The sequence below is a fragment of the Polistes fuscatus genome, unplaced genomic scaffold (genome assembly GCF_010416935.1).
Source record: "Polistes fuscatus isolate 324 unplaced genomic scaffold, CU_Pfus_HIC Scaffold16, whole genome shotgun sequence".
Classification (NCBI taxonomy): Eukaryota; Metazoa; Arthropoda; class Insecta; order Hymenoptera; family Vespidae; genus Polistes; species Polistes fuscatus.
In genome coordinates, this window is record NW_025113064.1 from 2,775,844 (window position 1) to 2,793,486 (window position 17,643).

Consider the following 17,643-nt stretch of genomic DNA (forward strand, 5'->3'; position numbering starts at 1 on the left):
TTTCTCCAAATCAAAGAATTGAAAATATTATTCATTTCTTGGAACGGGTGCTATCTCCATACACAGCATATAGAACACCATATATGGGTAAAGGCGAAGATAAGCTACCAATGATATTAAGTGGAGATTTTAATGTTAATTTCTGCTCTGAAAATTCTGATGTACTCATCAACTTTTTACGTGAAGATTTTAATCTTTCAATAAATAATGACAGAACAGTTCCTACAACCCGACATGGTACTACAATTGATGCTGTATTTACACGATATTTAGATAACGTTTCAACTAGACTATTTGTATCATATTTTAGCTACCATAAGCCTCTTATAACTCACATGGCCATAGAATCACAAACAGATCAACTAATGAACGTGAATTAATTAAATTTCAATATGTATAAATTGTATGTATATATATAGTAATATTGAAGTTATTTAAATTATTTAAATTATCATCCAGGGTTTTTATGCCACAAGGCTTTTCCCTGACGAGCAAATAAAGTATTGAACCTTGTTGTATTTGCTCAACCAAGTGTTTTATTTCTTATTTCTTATTTTAATTAAACCCTTCTTCTTCCTCATGTATAAATAAATAATATTATACTTATTTTTTGAGGTTATTTTTGATATTATTGATGCTATATTCGTTTTGGTACGCCAAAGAAGTATAACTTCTGACGTGCGTACATAAGTACACACACCAGTTTTTGTTTTTATCCGCATTACTCCATATTTATCTAAGAAAGGTGATAGGTGTTTAATTTGTTCATCATTTACGCCCGCGAAGCTTTCTTGTTGTATAAGCTTTAATAAATTAATTTCGGCGTGTTCGATTTTTTGGCGCGTTAAATCCCCTTTTCGACGGTTTAATTTATTTTTCGCGTTATAATGGAATCTTCTCATCCAGCCGAAAACTCTTACGATTTTTGCATAGCTGGAAAACTTTTCATACCCCTGGTGCTCGTTATGATTACGGTTGGTCAACGTTAGTAAAATGACATTGTCTGTCTCTTTTTTGATAGTACCCCTTTTAATTTCTTCGAATATTTCCGTTTCATCATATTTGACTTCGGTAGAAGGCCAATTCTCCGCGCATTCTTGGAGCCATCGCGGACCCTCCCACCAGCGCGAAGATGCTAGTTGATTACAGGTACAACCGCGCGACGGTAAATCCGCCGGATTCAAATCACCGGGAATGTGATGCCACTGACTCGGACTAGTGAATTGTCTGATTTCCTTCACCCGGTTGAATACGAAGGTTCCCCAATTATTGTTCCGTTGTATCCACGCTAGGACTGTGGATGAGTCCGACCAATAATATATGTCCACTTTACCGAGGTCGAGACTGTCTAATATACCGATTGTTAGACGTACCCCGATAACGGCGGCGAGTAGCTCTAGTCGTGGAATACTTATGCGCGTGTTCGATTTTTCTCTTTTCACTGGCGCGATTCTGTTTTTTGCTTGGACAAAATATACTTTTACGCCCGACGTACTTTCAACGCGAATATAAACTACTGTCGCATAAGCAACGCTACTTGCATCACAAAAGGTGTGTAGGCTGATCTTACTATTTTCCTCGATCTCCCCTAAGAAACATCTGGAGATACGGATTTTTTTTAAGTTTATCAGATCGTCTACCCACAATAAAAATTTTTGTCTTGATTTGTACGGTACGTCCCAGTTCAATTTTTCATTCCACGTTTCTCGTAGTAGAAGTCTCGGTAACAATACTGCGGGGCAAACGAAGCCTAAGGGATCAAAAACGCGGTGTGCTAACGCGAGGATGTTTTGTTTCGTTACTTTTACTTCGCGAAATTGATTTAAAGCTGGTATATTTAGAGATAATGTGTCGTCTATTTTATCCGATGTGATGCCCAACACCGCTGTTTGGGTTTCTAATGTCTTATCTCCGTTATACTCCCACCCTCGCAAATCAAAACTCGCTAATTTCATCATGGCCGTAGATTCTGTCATAAATTGAATGAGTTGATCCCTTGTATTTACACTAGTAACCGAATTGTCTACATAAAAGCTTTGTAAAAGTTGTAAAATAATGCTAGTAGTGAACTCATTGCTTCCTGTCTGATGAATTAGATCATTTAAATGTTTGTGAATAATAGCGCCTAAAATAAAAGGACTCGATGAGACGCCAAATACTACTCTGCGATGACGCAAAATCATTATATTGCCGCTACCATCGTACCACAGAAACCGCAAGAAATCCCTATCATTTGCATTTATGCCTATTTGTAAAAACGCTTTTCTTATATCGGAAATTATTCCTATTTTACCTTTTCGAAAGCGTTGAAGCACCGTAGGAATAAGTTCAATTAGATTATGGCCTACGTGTAAACATTCATTTAATGATACCGAGTTTTTTCCTCTCGCTGAGGCATTGAAGACCGGACGAAGCCTTGTCGTGGAGCCTTCCTTTAGAACTCCTCGGTGGGGTAGGTAATGTCCCCAATTCTTTTCCTCTTCTATGGGAACTCGCTCGATGATCCCTTCGTTTAACCAGTCATTAAACACAGTGTCATATTCTTGATAAAGTCCTTGGTCCTTCAGTTTCTTGATTGTGGTTTGTAGTTGGCGATGAGCTATCTCTTTGTTGTCTTTTAGAGGTGGGTGGTTTTCTTTCCACGGTAACCCCACCTCGTAACGTCCTTCTTCGTTAATTACGACTGTTTTTAAAAGAGAGGCTTTTATTTCCTCTTCGTTTTCCTTGTGGCTTTTATTTTCAATAGGATCTCTTATTCCTAAAGTGTCAAGAGACCATAAATCTGAGACGTTTACATTTTCGACAAACATCGAAATTGCCGTGCCGACGGCATCGTTACGTCTCTCTCGTGTGGGAACTTTTCCCAAGACAGTCCAGCCCAGGCGCGTTTCTATAGCAGCGAGGCCATTCTTCAAGTCATGGCAACGTCCAGTTAATAATCTTCCTAGAATGTCGGCACCAATGAGTAGTGCGACTGCATGGTCATCACTTTGCGTATCACTTAGACGGATTTTTAATTTTTTCAACTCACCGAGACACTCATCACTTTTCACTCGCGGTATTTTCTCGCATATTATATCTTGGTCCATGGCGACGAAATTGCACCTATAAGTGTCGTCGAGGTCACCTAAGTGGACCCGGTATTTTTTATGGCACACCGTTTCCGTTCTTCTTCCGCCGAAGAGTGAGTGTCCCATAGTTTGTTCGCCTATAGGTTCATAACCCATTTCGCGTACTGCCTCTTTAGTGATATACGATTTTTGAGAGCCACTATCTATAATTAGACGAACGTTAATTTCTTTGGTTCCGTTTCTTAGTTTCGCACGCAAAGTTGGCATAAGCACTTCTGCATCGTTGCAGTAACTCGCTAAACTACACTCATTGATATTAATTTCCCCTTTATTATTGGTGATTCCTTTCGGTTTTGTTTCCTCCTTTTCGGTATCGTCTTTTTCGTTTACCGGACACATGAGCGTCACATGCCTACGAGAGCATCCGTCGCACTTCGCTCTGGCGAAGCATCGCTTATAATGATGTCCGAATTTCAAACAGACGGAGCACGTGTTGTACTTCCTCGCACGTTCCCTTTTTTCCCGTAGGCTCATGGTTTTCGCGATCTCACAATTGACATTACTGTGTTCACTAGAATCACAAAACACGCACGAAGATCTTTTCCCTTTATTAGTCGTAAGTAAACTAGCAGCACTAGGAACGTCTCTCATGTGTGGGCGATTTCTTGAAATTTTATCCTTTTCACGGTTATCACTTGGCAAAAAACCTTCCATAGCTAAGGAAACTTTCATCTTACTTTTCACTTCCATTGCCAGAAATTCCATGAGTCGAGTTAATCGCCCTTTTCCACGAATAGCGGAACCTCCCGTTCCTCCTATGTAATTAGCGTTTAGAAGTGAGCAACTACGTTGCCACGCTCTCAATAATTCTTCTGGTAGTGCTGATTCTACGAGAGGATACAATATGGTCGCGTCCGTGTCGTTGGTGAGACCTAAAGATTCCAACGCTCGCAAACGTGATTCGAGGTTATCATATAAACCGGAGAGGAAATGATTTGTAGACCTGGCTGGTTTACGCAGGACAAGTTGCAATAATTGACGTATATATACTTCAATTTGCAGATCTGTATCACCGTATCGCTCCATTAGACTATCAATCGCCTTTGTGTAATTTTCAGCGGTAGGCGGATAACTTTTAATCAATGCGGCTGCACGAGATTTCGGCTCCATAGATTGCACTAAATATTGGAACTTGTCTTCTTTTGTCAACCCGGAGTTTTCGTGTACTTTCTTGAACGAACTCCAAAATGGTAGCCAATCTTCTATATTACCGCTAAATTGATGCAATCGGATCGTCGGTAAATTACAAGACACTCTTATGTCTGGTTGTGCTGGAAGGGCGACGGCAGCTAGTGCGGAGGTAGATGAACTTTCTGTCCCTTTGAAGAGATGCTCGACTCGGGACTTGATATCCAAGAATTTTTCTTCATATTCCATGGTTTCGTTCGTCTCTTGCTCGATTTCTGCCTCCGAATAATCGTCTCCTTCCATTCTCAGATCCAAGTACGATTGCGAAATTGAAGTCAGTTGTTGTGTTTTGGATTCCAATTGTGCTAGGTAGTTTGAAATCGCTTCCCTACTCGATCCCTTTGCTGGATCCAGTAATGCATTCAAAGTGTTATACGCTTTTGTGAATGCAACGCGAGCCATTGTTCTTTTCCTTTTTAAAAGATCCATTTTAATGATAAAGCACTAAAATAACGATTCGCACAAGACTGTAAAACTAGTAAGACCCCAGTCCTGTCACGGTCGCCAAATGTTCGATTAAAGGTCGGGGTGAATAACAGTTTTGACGAAGTAGTACAAAATATGGATCATATATTTTAACAAAACACAAGAAAATAGAACAAAATACAAGTAAAAAACTCCCTTTATATATATATATCGTCGCACTTAAGGTTTAAACACTTACTGACTTCAGGCTTATTATAAATTATTCGTACTTATATGCATCTATCACTGTATATCACTCTTTATGTAACTCTCTATATAAGCCTATATTTTTTTTTTCTTTTTTTTCTTTTTTTATTCATTACAGAACATACAATCAATTCTCGACGAGAATTATAAGTACTTTAGGCTGGCGTGATGTAATAACATGAAATGTAAATAAATAAGATTTACAATGGTGAGTGTAGATATAATACATTAGACTCAAATAATATTACGATGTTTTAAATCATTCAAATCTTGTTTTAAGGTCAGAAGGGTAGAACCTTTTTAGTCTTCGTACTAGTTCATTTGTTTCCAGTAAATTTTTTGCTAAAGGGTTGGGATGTTTGGCTAAACGGGAGTTGTAGCGTTCACTGAAGCTAACAATTTCTTCTTTTATTGTAGATATTCTTAAATCTTAATGAATTCTTTCGTTTGTAACGTACCATGGGGCATTGCAGATGTTTCGTAGAGTTTTTGATTGGAACCTCTGTAAAATCTCTATATTGGAGTTACTCGCAGTTCCCCATAGTTGGATTCCGTAAGTCCATATGGGTTTTAGAATAGCTTTATAGATAGCGAGCTTTTTTTCCAAATCTAACTTAGACGATCTACCAAACAGCCAATAAATTTTTCTTACTCGTTCTTTGAGGTGTTTTACTTTGGTTTGCATATGTTGCTTCCATGTCAGCCTTTTGTCTAGGATAATACCTAAATATTTGATCGAGTCTCTAACAGGAATATTTACCCCATTAATGACCACAGGGGGACACGTGCCTCTGCGCAATTTGAAGGTTATATGAGCTGATTTACTTTCGTTGATATTGATTCGTCATTTCTGACACCATTTTTCTAGTAAGTGCAGATGACGTTGGAGAATATCAGTCGCGTTTTGTGGATCACTCTCAGATGCTAGCAGAGCTGTATCGTCTGCAAATGTAGCAGTAGTTATCCCTTCTGAGGTAGGTAGATCTGCCGTGTAAATTGTGTACAGTATGGGCCCAAGTACGCTGCCTTGTGGAACACCGGACAAGATTGGATAAGCTGAAGTGAATTGGTTTTGATATTTAACCATGAATTTTCTATCTGTAAGGTAGGATTTAAGGATCAGGAAAAAAGGATATGGAAATATTTTCTTAAGTTTATAAAGTAGTCCGGTGTGCCAGACTTTGTCGAAAGCTTGCCTTATGTCCAGGAATACTGCGGAGCAGTATTTTTTCTTTTCAATATCTTGCGATAGTTGACGAGTTATTCTATGGACCTGTTCAATTGTTGAATGGTATTTCCGAAACCCGAACTGATGGTCGGGAAGAGTAGGACATCCAAAACATTTAGTAGGCGATTAGTGAACATTTTTCAAATAGCTTAGATAAAGAGGATAAGAGACTGATTGGTCGATATGACGTAACGTCGTGAGGTGGTTTACCTGGCTTGTGAATGAGTGTAATCACTGCTACTTTCCATGAAGTAGGATAGTAGCCTAGGCGTAAACGGCGTTGAATAGTGATGTAATATACGCTATTCCTTTTTTTGGTAATTCTTTGATCATCTTTCCGTTGATTAAGTCGAGGCCAGGTGCTTTTTTCGGATTGACGTGTGATGCAATTATTGCTTTGACTTCCACTGAGGTAAACGGTTTTATTTGTGGAGATAATTGGAAAGGTGAGTGCATAAATGTCCAGACGTCTTCATCTTTTGCAGGTACTGAAGGTGAAGATGGTTTGAATACATCTGCCAGATAGGAGGCGAAGAGATTGGCTTTATCTATTGGTTTTCTTGCCCATTCACCCTGGGACTGACGGATAGGTGGAATGTCTTGAATTGGACGAGTAAAACGCCTTGTTGCTTTCCAGAGTGAATAGTTAGAGTCTGCAGTAGGAGTTAAGTTCTGAAGGTAACTTTGAAGACCTTCATTTTTAAAGTTCTGCAGTATTTTTTTTAACACTTTGGTAGCTTTATTAAGTTTACGTTTGTCCTCAGGAGATCTACTATTGTGCCAATTTCTACGCAACTTACGTTTATTGTACGATTGCTCCGGCTCGAAGGACCATTTAGTGTGATTGATCCAACTCGCAGAACCAAATGTACAGTTGTACGGTAGTGCTGGTTCCCACTCCCGTACTGTGCACGCTTTCGTGCACGCGCTTTCTCACCTTGCGAGGAAAAAGACTGCTGTCTCTTTCCACTTCCGCGTTGTAAGGACGGAAGGAGTTGATCCAAATAATACACTTCAAATTGTAATGAAATGTGAATATTTATTAATACTCGTTTCCAAGAGATCAGTATAGTGCTTGGGCCTTGTATACTGATCTATGCTAACTTTGATGCTTAGTACTAGCAATAACCTCGGGTTACTGACTAGTTGTATTGAATGCTGCTCGGATCACTTGGATGTGATTCCGCCTAATGAGTATGGACGACTAACTCTTTTTCGTCTAAAATGTAACTGCCCTCTTCCCCACCCCCTCCACGATACATCCCACCACAGGGCTCCGATGCGACCTTGGAGTGGGGTCATCTGATCAAATATACTGCGTTATCGTTTCGAGGAATTCGAAAAAGGATGCCCTGGCGATTGCTATGTTTGTTCCTTATGCTCTATGAATAGATGCCGACGCAATAAAACCCAAAGGTCCTAAACAAATATTCTTTATTTCTTTGCATAGTCACCGGTCGAGCATCTTTGTAAATGTGTATCTTATCCAAATCCTCCGTTGTATACTCTTACCCCCTACTGTTCCGATAAATGACGGAACATTTATTTACAATTTTATTTAAAATATATGCAGGATAGTCATGACCAGAAATATACTCCAGAGAAGGTGTAGAGGCTCGAACTGCATTTATTATGTTGTGCGTTAAATGGTTTACTGCATGGTCCACATCATCAGTTGTTTTCAATGGTAAAGTGGTATCAACAGTATTATTGAATGTTTCGCGGAAGAAATCCCAATTTGTTAGTCTATTGTATAAGGAGATTGGTGGCTTTTTGTCGATAATAGTTGTATTTATTGTTGCTATGATTGGAGTGTGATCGGAAGAAAGGTCAAATGAAGAGCAGACCTGTATATATCGAGGAGATAGATTTTTAGCGATAAAAAAATCAAGCAAGTCAGGGATTTTATTTACATCAGTTGGCCAGTAGGTAGGCTCACCTGAACTAATGCAACATAATCTATTAGTTTCGATACTTTTTGAGAGTGCTTTACCTCTTGGTGTTATAATTCTACTACCCCAGATGTTATGTTTGGCATTAAAGTCACCTCCGGCTAAGAATCTAGAGCCTAGACTTTCGAAGAAATTATCAAAATCTTCTTTTTTGATAGTATGTCTAGGAGGACTGTACACTGCTGAGAAAGCTATTGGGCAATGCCAGTTATATATCATGACACTTGTTGCCTGAAGATGATCTTGTTTATATGGCGCAAGCTCGTAATGTCTTATGTTAGATTTAACTAGAATCGCAGTACCACCATGTGCCCTTCCACTTGGATGATTCGTGGAGTACATCTTATAACCGAAGATTTTAAAATAATTTTTAACCGTAAAGTGTGTCTCCGATATTAATATAATTTGTATGTCATATAATTTTAAAAATGCTTCCAGCTCCAATTTACGTTTCATTAGGCCATTAGCGTTCCAAAGAGCAATGCGTAATGTCTTCATTATTTATTAGTACACGACAGCTTACTTACTATTACCGTTAATAATGAAATGAGATTGTTTGATTGTTCGATTTGTTTATTTATTAGTTCACTTTGTTTTTCGATGAGTTTTTCTAGTCTACTTATAGAATCTGTAAGACTTGAGCCGTTATTATTGTTTACGTTATTTGAATGCTGCGGATTTGAAGTATCTGATATTTGTATATTTTTATTTACGGCTTGTGCGTAACACATAGATTGGTCGGCGTAACGTTGAATGTTTACCGGTGGGTTGGTTTCGAGATTAGATTGAATATTTACAGTTTTCCTTATTCTAGGTGTAGGAAACGTCTTTTTGTACATCTCTTGGTAGGAAGGGCACCCTTTGTAGTTCGCAGTATGGTTGGCACCGCAGAGGAAACAAGTTGGTGGAGTATCTATGGGTTTCTTACAATCTGCCGTAGCATGCTGACCAGAACATTTAACACACTGAAAATTGCGATTGCAATACTTTTGAGTGTGACCATACTTTTGACATCTCTTGCATTGAGCAATTTCCTTTTTCTTACGTGGTGATTCAAATTTGACTATTGTGTTATTCAGTTTGTTTATATTGTAGACCATGTTGTTGTTAGGTTTTTGTTTAAGATCAATAAAGAACATGGATAGTGGGTTGTGTGTAGCTCTGTGATAAATATTACTGATGTTTACAACTTCGTGACCCAGCTCCATTAGTTCGTCTTTCAGGACGTTCAAATCAGCAGAGTGATGTACGTTACGTAACACAACTCTAAACGAACGTTCTTGTTTTAATTGAAATGTGTGAAAGCTAGCATTTAATGATTTTAAGGTTTTAGTAATTTTTCTGTAGGAGTCCGCATCTGCTGGTAATATACGAACCTGATTATTACTAATTTTATAGGTGTAATTATCTTTTTTAACTACATTATTTAGGCATTTAGTTAAAGATTGAATGTCACGGACGTCATCTATGTAAATTGGAGGAGGTAGTGGTATTTTCTGCACTTGTTCGTTTTGCGGCATATCACAATCTGTGACTACACTTGAAGTTAAGACCGAGAATCTGTTAACGGTTTCGGGTACTCCATTACTTCGAAGAACATTGTTGTTATCATCATCTATTCTTGCTCTTTTATTGCTACAAGAAGCATGCTCACGCCTATGAGTAGTAACCTCTTGCCATGATGGAAATGTGGTTGATGTTTGCATATCCCGGTCAAGGATTTGCGAAAGGCTCACTGCCATGAGCCGGTGACCGATTTGTTAAAAATTTGAAAATTAAACAGCCAGGTAACGAATTTATTCGTTATACGTAAAATGTAAACAATAAAGTTATAAACACGCGGATCTACACTCTGAACGTCCGTACACTTCGAATGCTAAGACGCAACATCACACATAAATGGTACTAGTTTCGTGATGTGAAACAATGACTCTGATTTTTTTCGGTCCGTCTGTATTTTATAAATAGTATTTGAAATCTTTTCTATAATTTTGTACGATCCTATTTTTAATTCATCTAATTCTTTTCTGTTTAACCTATGATTATTTTCTACATATACTAAATCTCCTATATTAAATTCGTGATGTCTTCTGTTCTTATCAAATATCTTTTTATTATGTTCATGCGATTTTATCGTGTTTTTTAGGGCAATTTTCCTATCTCTGAGTAGATCCTCATGCGTTTTTGTGTATTTTAGTTCTTCAGGAATTATTGCTGTATTTGTGCCTTCTAGTAAGTATTGTGGGGAGAATCCTGTCACTGTGTGTTCGGTTTTATTATATTTTGCTACACATTCATGTGCTATTGTAGTCCAAGCAGTTTTTCCTCTTTTCTCATTTATCTTACATCTAATTTTGTTTATTATGGTTTGATTTAACCTCTCATTTAATCCATTCGAAAAGGGTGCGTTCACTGCCGTGAATGTTAATATAATGTTTTTCCTGTTTAAGAAGTTTTTAAATTCTTCCGAATTAATGCCCGGATATTGGTCTGACAAGATCATACCTATTTTGTTGTCTGCTGTTATATTTTGTATTAATCGTATGAAATCGTTTGCATTTTGAGTTTTTGATGTCAGAATATGAGCATATCTCGTGAAATGGTCTACCAGCAAATGTAAATATTTCTTTGTTGAACGGGAGCCCCCGAATCCTCCAATCGTGTCTATAGAAACTATCTCATACGGATAAGTAGCCGGACCCAAATGTGACATCAATCCAATTTTATATCCTCCTCTCGATTTGTTCTTTATGCAGATTTCACAATTTTCACAAATTCTTTTTATATTTTGATCCAGATTCTTTGCTACATAAAATGGTTTGATTTTTGCTCTCATTTGTTTTATTCCTATATGACAGTAGAGCGAGTGTATTTTATTTATAAATTCTTTACTGAAGCTTTCTGAAAGAATAATTTTTTCTTTTTTTCCTATTTTTTTATAATACATTTTGTGTTTGAAAATCAGTGTATCTTTAGCATTTTGTATATCAGTGTTGTTCTTTTGATCGCATTCGATCTCTTCCATTTTTATAAAGTTAACAGTTTTCAAAATTTCATCTTCATTTTCATGAGATTCTAATACCGGGTTTCGGCTTAAACAATCTGCCTCTAAATTGTGTTTCCCTGGACTGTACTTAATTTTAAAATCATATTGCGATAATTCATACATCATATCTCCTAATTCTTCATCTGTCCTAGTTTTAATGTTCATATTTTCTAAGGGCTTATGGTCCGAGTATACCGTAATTAACGATGAAAAAGATAGAGAAAATGATGATTCAATCGATAGCCTTAAAGACATGTTTATTACAAAAAGTAGACAACATATGGTGATGTTGAAGCAGAGGTAAGAGAACAGACAATGAAGGCATCCAGAATAGCGGGTTGTTTGAATGACACAATATGGCGAAACAAAAACATTGACATAGAGACCAAAGCAAGAATTTACAAGGCAATGGTAAGACCTATTATGTCACATACCGCAGAAACTCGACCAGACACGGCGAAAACGAAACAGTTACTAGAGACAACCGAAATGAGAGTGCTTCGCAGAATAGTTGGAAAAACACTGCTGGATCGAGAGAGAAGCGAAGATATAAGAAGAACATGCAAAGTGGAAAATATCAACGAATGGATACTAAAAAGGAAAAAGAATGGAACGAACACATCAATAGAATGGACAACAGAAGAATTGTCAGAATTGCACGGGATAAGTCACCGGCAGGCCGCAGAAGCACGGGGCGCTCACGAAAACGATGGTGCGACAATTTAACAGTGCAATAGGCAGAAAAACGTCGTTGAGGAACAGGCAATTTGCCTAAACTAAAGAAAGAAGAAGAAGAAGAAGAGTTCCTTTTTAACTGAAGATTCTTCTTTAATATCAGATGTTAAACTTATTAAACTTAATGGGTTTTCTTTGTAACTCAAATTCTGTTCAAACTCATTTTCATACATTTTTTCTTTTTCAATTTGTTCATCTATCTCTTCTTTCAGGGAAATTATTTGTTATTTTAATTCTCTATTCTCCGATTTAAGATGCGACATTTGAATGTCTAATTCAAAGATTTTTTCTAAATTTCGTATCTCATGTTGTTTTATACTTTTCGTTATTTTATTTTGTAACTTATTTAATATATGTTTAACTTCAATATCCTTAAAAGGTATGTCCAAAGTTGATTCATTTAGATTTTGCGACATGTCATCCAATAAATTCATTTGTAAACTTTCCGTACTTATATCGGTAGTACTTGTGGCATATTTTAATACTTCTGATATTATATTTTTTAATAAATTATTTTCTGTTGTAACATTATTTATTTGTTCTTGCAGATCTGAACTTTGCTCTACCTTGACTTGTTTTTCATCCTATAATAAAGAAATTTGTATATATCTTCTTCTTCTTATTATTTTATTATAATAGCTTTTTTAAAGAAAAACAATTATACTTACAGTGGAATAACATTGATGATCCTCAATGTACACTTGTTTTTCTAATGTTGTAAATTCACAAAGTTTATCATATTCTTGTTCTAAATACGTTATTCTTTCGCGTAAAACTTTTTTCGGTGTATGAGACTGATCTTCTTGAATATCGCTAAAATAATAATATATTATTAATTATTTATTAATATAGTATAATTATTAATGATAATTTATATTATTACTTTATCTGATATGATGTATCTTCCTTCTTAGGTGTACTCTCATAAATATCATAAGTAGGTTTATAAATGCTTATATCATCCATGAATGTTACACGATGTTGTCTACTTTTTGTAATAAACATGTCTTTGAGGCTATCGATGGAATCATCATTTTCTCTATCTTTTTCATCGTTAATTACGGTATACTCGGACCATAAGCCCTTAGAAAATATGAACATTAAAACTAGGACAGATGAAGAATTAGGAGATATGATGTATGAATTATCGCAATATGATTTTAAAATTAAGTACAGTCCAGGGAAACACAATTTAGAGGCAGATTGTTTAAGCCGAAACCCGGTATTAGAATCTCATGAAAATGAAGATGAAATTTTGAAAACTGTTAACTTTATAAAAATGGAAGAGATCGAATGCGATCAAAAGAACAACACTGATATACAAAATGCTAAAGATACACTGATTTTCAAAGACAAAATTTATTATAAAAAAATAGGAAAAAAAGAAAAAATTATTCTTTCAGAAAGCTTCAGTAAAGAATTTATAAATAAAATACACTCGCTCTACTGTCATATAGGAATAAAACAAATGAGAGCAAAAATCAAACCATTTTATGTAGCAAAGAATCTGGATCAAAATATAAAAAGAATTTGTGAAAATTGTGAAATCTGCATAAAGAACAAATCGAGAGGAGGATATAAAATTGGATTGATGTCACATTTGGGTCCGGCTACTTATCCGTATGAGATAGTTTCTATAGACACGATTGGAGGATTCGGGGGCTCCCGTTCAACAAAGAAATATTTACATTTGCTGGTAGACCATTTCACGAGATATGCTCATATTCTGACATCAAAAACTCAAAATGCAAACGATTTCATACGATTAATACAAAATATAACAGCAGACAACAAAATAGGTATGATCTTGTCAGACCAATATCCGGGCATTAATTCGGAAGAATTTAAAAACTTCTTAAACAGGAAAAACATTATATTAACATTCACGGCAGTGAACGCACCCTTTTCGAATGGATTAAATGAGAGGTTAAATCAAACCATAATAAACAAAATTAGATGTAAGATAAATGAGAAAAGAGGAAAAACTGCTTGGACTACAATAGCACATGAATGTGTAGCAAAATATAATAAAACCGAACACACAGTGACAGGATTCTCCCCACAATACTTACTAGAAGGCACAAATACAGCAATAATTCTTGAAGAACTAAATACACAAAAACGCATGAGGATCTACTCAGAGATAGGAAAATTGCCCTAAAAAACACGATAAAATCGCATGAACATAATAAAAAGATATTTGATAAGAACAGAAGACATCACGAATTTAATATAGGAGATTTAGTATATGTAGAAAATAATCATAGGTTAAACAGAAAAAATTAGATGAAATAAAAATAGGACCGTACAAAATTATAGAAAAGATTTCAAATACTATTTATAAAATACAGACGGACCGAAAAAAATCAGAGTCATTGTTTCACATCACGAAACTAGTACCATTTATGTGTGATGATCAAGAAAGCTAGTATATTGTCTTTCGTTTTTCCTTCCCCGGGGAGGGGTGATGTAACGAAATATTACTATTTATATTTCGTCACCTTTACTATTTAAATTTCCCGTCGTCCTACAGTTAAGACGCGCAGGCGTATTAGGCTTAGAAGATTCGGGAACGTTAACAAAGAGACCGAAAGTATAGAAACGGTTAGGAGTTCGCTAAGCAGAGACGGTTAGAATTCAAATTGAAATTAGAATTAGAAATAAGAACAAGAATTAGAAATAAGACAATAAAATAAGAGTGAATATTAGCTGTAAATGTTGTTTCTCTTATTTGCAAACTCAAGGCAGTTATATTTCCAAGACATTATCCCTATAAGAACCATATAGAATATACCTTATATATATATAGAGGTATACAAAACCATGCAAGACGTGTGAGGATATGGGCAAAGGTATAGAATACCACCCAGAAGAGAGATGCTGGTTTAAACCAGAGAGAAGAGATAAACCAAAAACTATACCAAATAATTCAGTAATAGAGGTGGATCTAAATATGGAAAAAAAACGAATAATCACACCATTGATCAAATTTAAGATGACAGTTGAAAATAAGATAGACATAATGGGAAAACATACGATCCAGGTTTTCAGGTCTCTTTAATAAACTCGAAATGGATAAAGATAAGGGACAATAGTAGAGATGTAAACAAAATATTTTTAAAGTCTGTCAATGGTGTGAATCCTACAAATGGATTAATAAAAGTAAAAATAAAGATACTTAATATAGAAAGTGAAGTAGATGTGTACATATTTGAGAGAGAGGATTTTGAAGATTTTATAATAGGATTAGATATAATCCCCGTCTTCAAATTGAGATTAGACGAGAATTTAAGAATTTCACAGAAAATAGAAAAAAAGATAGAAAAACCAGAGATAATATTAATCGAAACGAAAGGTCAGATTACAAATTATTCAATTAATTTCAACGAACATGTGGAAGTGGATGAGTTCCAAGCAAGAATAGAACACTTAGATAGAGATAAACAAAATAAGATAGAAAGTGTATTCTTCTTGAGAGGAATTTGGAAGAGTCGCAGAAAGCAGAAAAGCTAATTGAACGTTCTTCAAAAGAATTGAAGCTGGTTAGTAAGGCAAACGTTGGTGTATAGTCAAAAAACTCGAAAGTCCCCCCTCAGCTGGTTTCTCGATGCGTGGATTAAGGGAGGGCGAGGGGATGGGGGGGGATCGAGCCGGTACAAGAAGTTAGCGAGCTACGGTTAGGGGTCGAGCAAAGGTCTTACTTCCGGAAATAAATAGCAGCTAAGGATCAGAGGCGATACAAGAAGTAACTGACGAGGTCAGTCTACCAGCAGGTCGTTTAGAAGATTCATATCGGTTTGGGAAGGCCTATGCAATGACCAAGTAGTAACTGAGTAGATCAAAGGTACAAGATACCATTTAATCGAAAGGTTACTCAACCTGTTCTAACTAAGGAACCATGTTAGTCGGCATTTGAACTACAGTTAATCGCTAAGCAAATTAGTAAGCTTTTAGAGAAAGGTGCTATTAGGAAGTGCCAAGATTATCCCGGTCAGTTCATATCGAAAATTTTCCTCATTCCCAAGCCGGTTAGATCTTGCCGTCTGATTTTAAATTTAAAAAATCTCAATGAGTTTATTTTGACGGAACATTTTAAATTAGAGGATATAAGGAAGGTTAGGGACCTAATGAAACAAGGCTGCTATATGGCAACACTGTATTTAAAAGATGCGTACTACTTGGTGTCAATAGATGTCGAGTATAGAAAATATTTGAGATTTATATTTATTGGTGAACTTTATGAATTCACGTGTTATCCTTTCGGGCTTAGTACGGCACATTACGCTCTGGCGACAGCAGCTGCCAAGCCCTCAACCGCATGAAGGTCAGAACGAATCGTCGATAATCACGATCGCACACCGACGTGCCCACTCACACATTTCAGTCATCTCACGTTGCTGGCAACAGCAACAGCCACAGTCTTCTCATCGACCTCGTCACATCAGGTACGCGTGCTCATTGATCCTGGGTCAGAGATTTCGTTCATCTCTGAAAGTCTCACCAGACAATTAAATTTTTAACGGCGACACTCAACGCTTGACGTCTACGGAGTTGGAGGAAGAAGGACGTCTCAAACCAGAGGAATGATCACCTTCGACCTTCACTCCAGATATAGACCACTCTCAGTAAAAATCTCGGCTCATATTCTGAAGACGGTCAACCGCATCCTGCCATCTGGCGAGATCTCTCACGAACTTGAATGGCCTCACCTGAAGAGCTTAAACCTCTCTGACCCAGAGTTTCTCACCCCTAGAGCAGTAGACGTGATCATCGAAGCAGACTTCTACGGACAGCTCATCAGGCCTAACATCATCAGGCATTCAGCCAGGGCCCCCATTGCTCAACTGTCCATCTTCGGGTGGCTAGTCATCGGCCCAATTCATGCACCGGTCACGCTGGCAAGGAAGGCACATCAAAGCATCTCACAAGCAACGAACTCCTGCCTGCAAAACCTATTAACCAAGTTTTGGGTTCAAGAAGAGGCTCCGAGAACAACTGACGCTCAACTCACGCCAGAAAAACTGGAGCGTGAACACCATTTCCAGACTACCCTCACAAGGGACCTGACAGGGCGTTACGTCGTCAGAATACCTCTCAACTCGTCCCCGAAACTCTTGGGCGACTCTCAGCATACGGCTCACAAATGTCTTCAAGGAACTCTAACACGGCTTGGCAGAGACCGTCAGTATCAGCAACAGTACACTCAGTTCATGCGAGAGTACGAGGAGGCTGGTCACATGACCAAGTTCGACGACAGCTCAGCGAGCAGAAGGCCACACTACTATCTGCCGCATTATGGCGTTCTCAAGCCAGACAGTTCAACCACAAAGCTCTGAGTGGTCTTCAACGGCTCAAGCGCAAGCTCCACGGGCCACTCTCTCAATGACCTCATGCACGCTGGTCCGAATTTAAAGCTCAACATATTCGATCTGCTCATCTGGATACGCCGCCGCAAGTACCTGTTCGCCATGGACATCACAAAGATGAATCGGCAAATTAAGATTCACCCAGATGATTAGGTTCTCCAACGGATATTGTGAGTAGACGAGCAGCTCAAGAATCTCCCTTCCAACTCACGACAGTTACGTATGGAACCAAGGCAGCACCGTTCTTAGCAGTAAGGACGCTGCTTCAACTTGCGGAAGACGAAGGCTCAAATTACTCGCTCGCGGTGGAACCAATCACTCACGA

At 37.3% G+C, this 17,643-nt stretch overlaps 3 protein-coding genes across 3 annotated transcripts; 1 reads left to right on the forward strand and 2 right to left on the reverse strand.

Moving 5' to 3' along the window:
* Positions 1–721: 721 nt before the first annotated feature.
* LOC122514983 lies at positions 722–4,721 on the reverse strand. The gene is made up of 2 exons (XM_043632118.1): positions 921–4,721; positions 722–736 (listed from the first exon to the last, which is right to left on the reverse strand). The coding sequence occupies exons 1-2, from the start codon at positions 4,719–4,721 to the stop codon at positions 722–724; spliced, it is 3,816 nt and encodes a 1,271-aa protein (XP_043488053.1).
* Positions 4,722–12,176: 7,455 nt separating this feature from the next.
* Positions 12,177–12,957, reverse strand: LOC122514984. The gene is made up of 3 exons (XM_043632119.1): positions 12,836–12,957; positions 12,621–12,765; positions 12,177–12,536 (listed from the first exon to the last, which is right to left on the reverse strand). The coding sequence occupies exons 1-3, from the start codon at positions 12,955–12,957 to the stop codon at positions 12,177–12,179; spliced, it is 627 nt and encodes a 208-aa protein (XP_043488054.1).
* Positions 12,958–16,535: 3,578 nt separating this feature from the next.
* LOC122514985 lies at positions 16,536–17,288 on the forward strand. The gene has a single exon (XM_043632120.1). It carries the CDS (start codon positions 16,536–16,538, stop codon positions 17,286–17,288), a length of 753 nt encoding a protein of 250 aa, XP_043488055.1.
* The last annotated feature ends 355 nt before the right edge of the window (positions 17,289–17,643 follow it).

Coding starts and splice junctions, on each gene's coding strand:
- LOC122514983 (XM_043632118.1), bottom strand. CDS start 4,721: ATGGCTCGCGTTGCATTCACAAAAGCGTATAACACTTTGAATGCATTA.
- LOC122514984 (XM_043632119.1), bottom strand. CDS start 12,957: ATGTTTATTACAAAAAGTAGACAACATCGTGTAACATTCATGGATGAT. Junction 12,766..12,835: donor GATACATCATATCAGATAAA/GTAATAATATAA, acceptor TTATTATTTTAG/CGATATTCAAGAAGATCAGT. Junction 12,537..12,620: donor ATCATCAATGTTATTCCACT/GTAAGTATAATT, acceptor TCTTTATTATAG/GATGAAAAACAAGTCAAGGT.
- LOC122514985 (XM_043632120.1), top strand. CDS start 16,536: ATGATCACCTTCGACCTTCACTCCAGATATAGACCACTCTCAGTAAAA.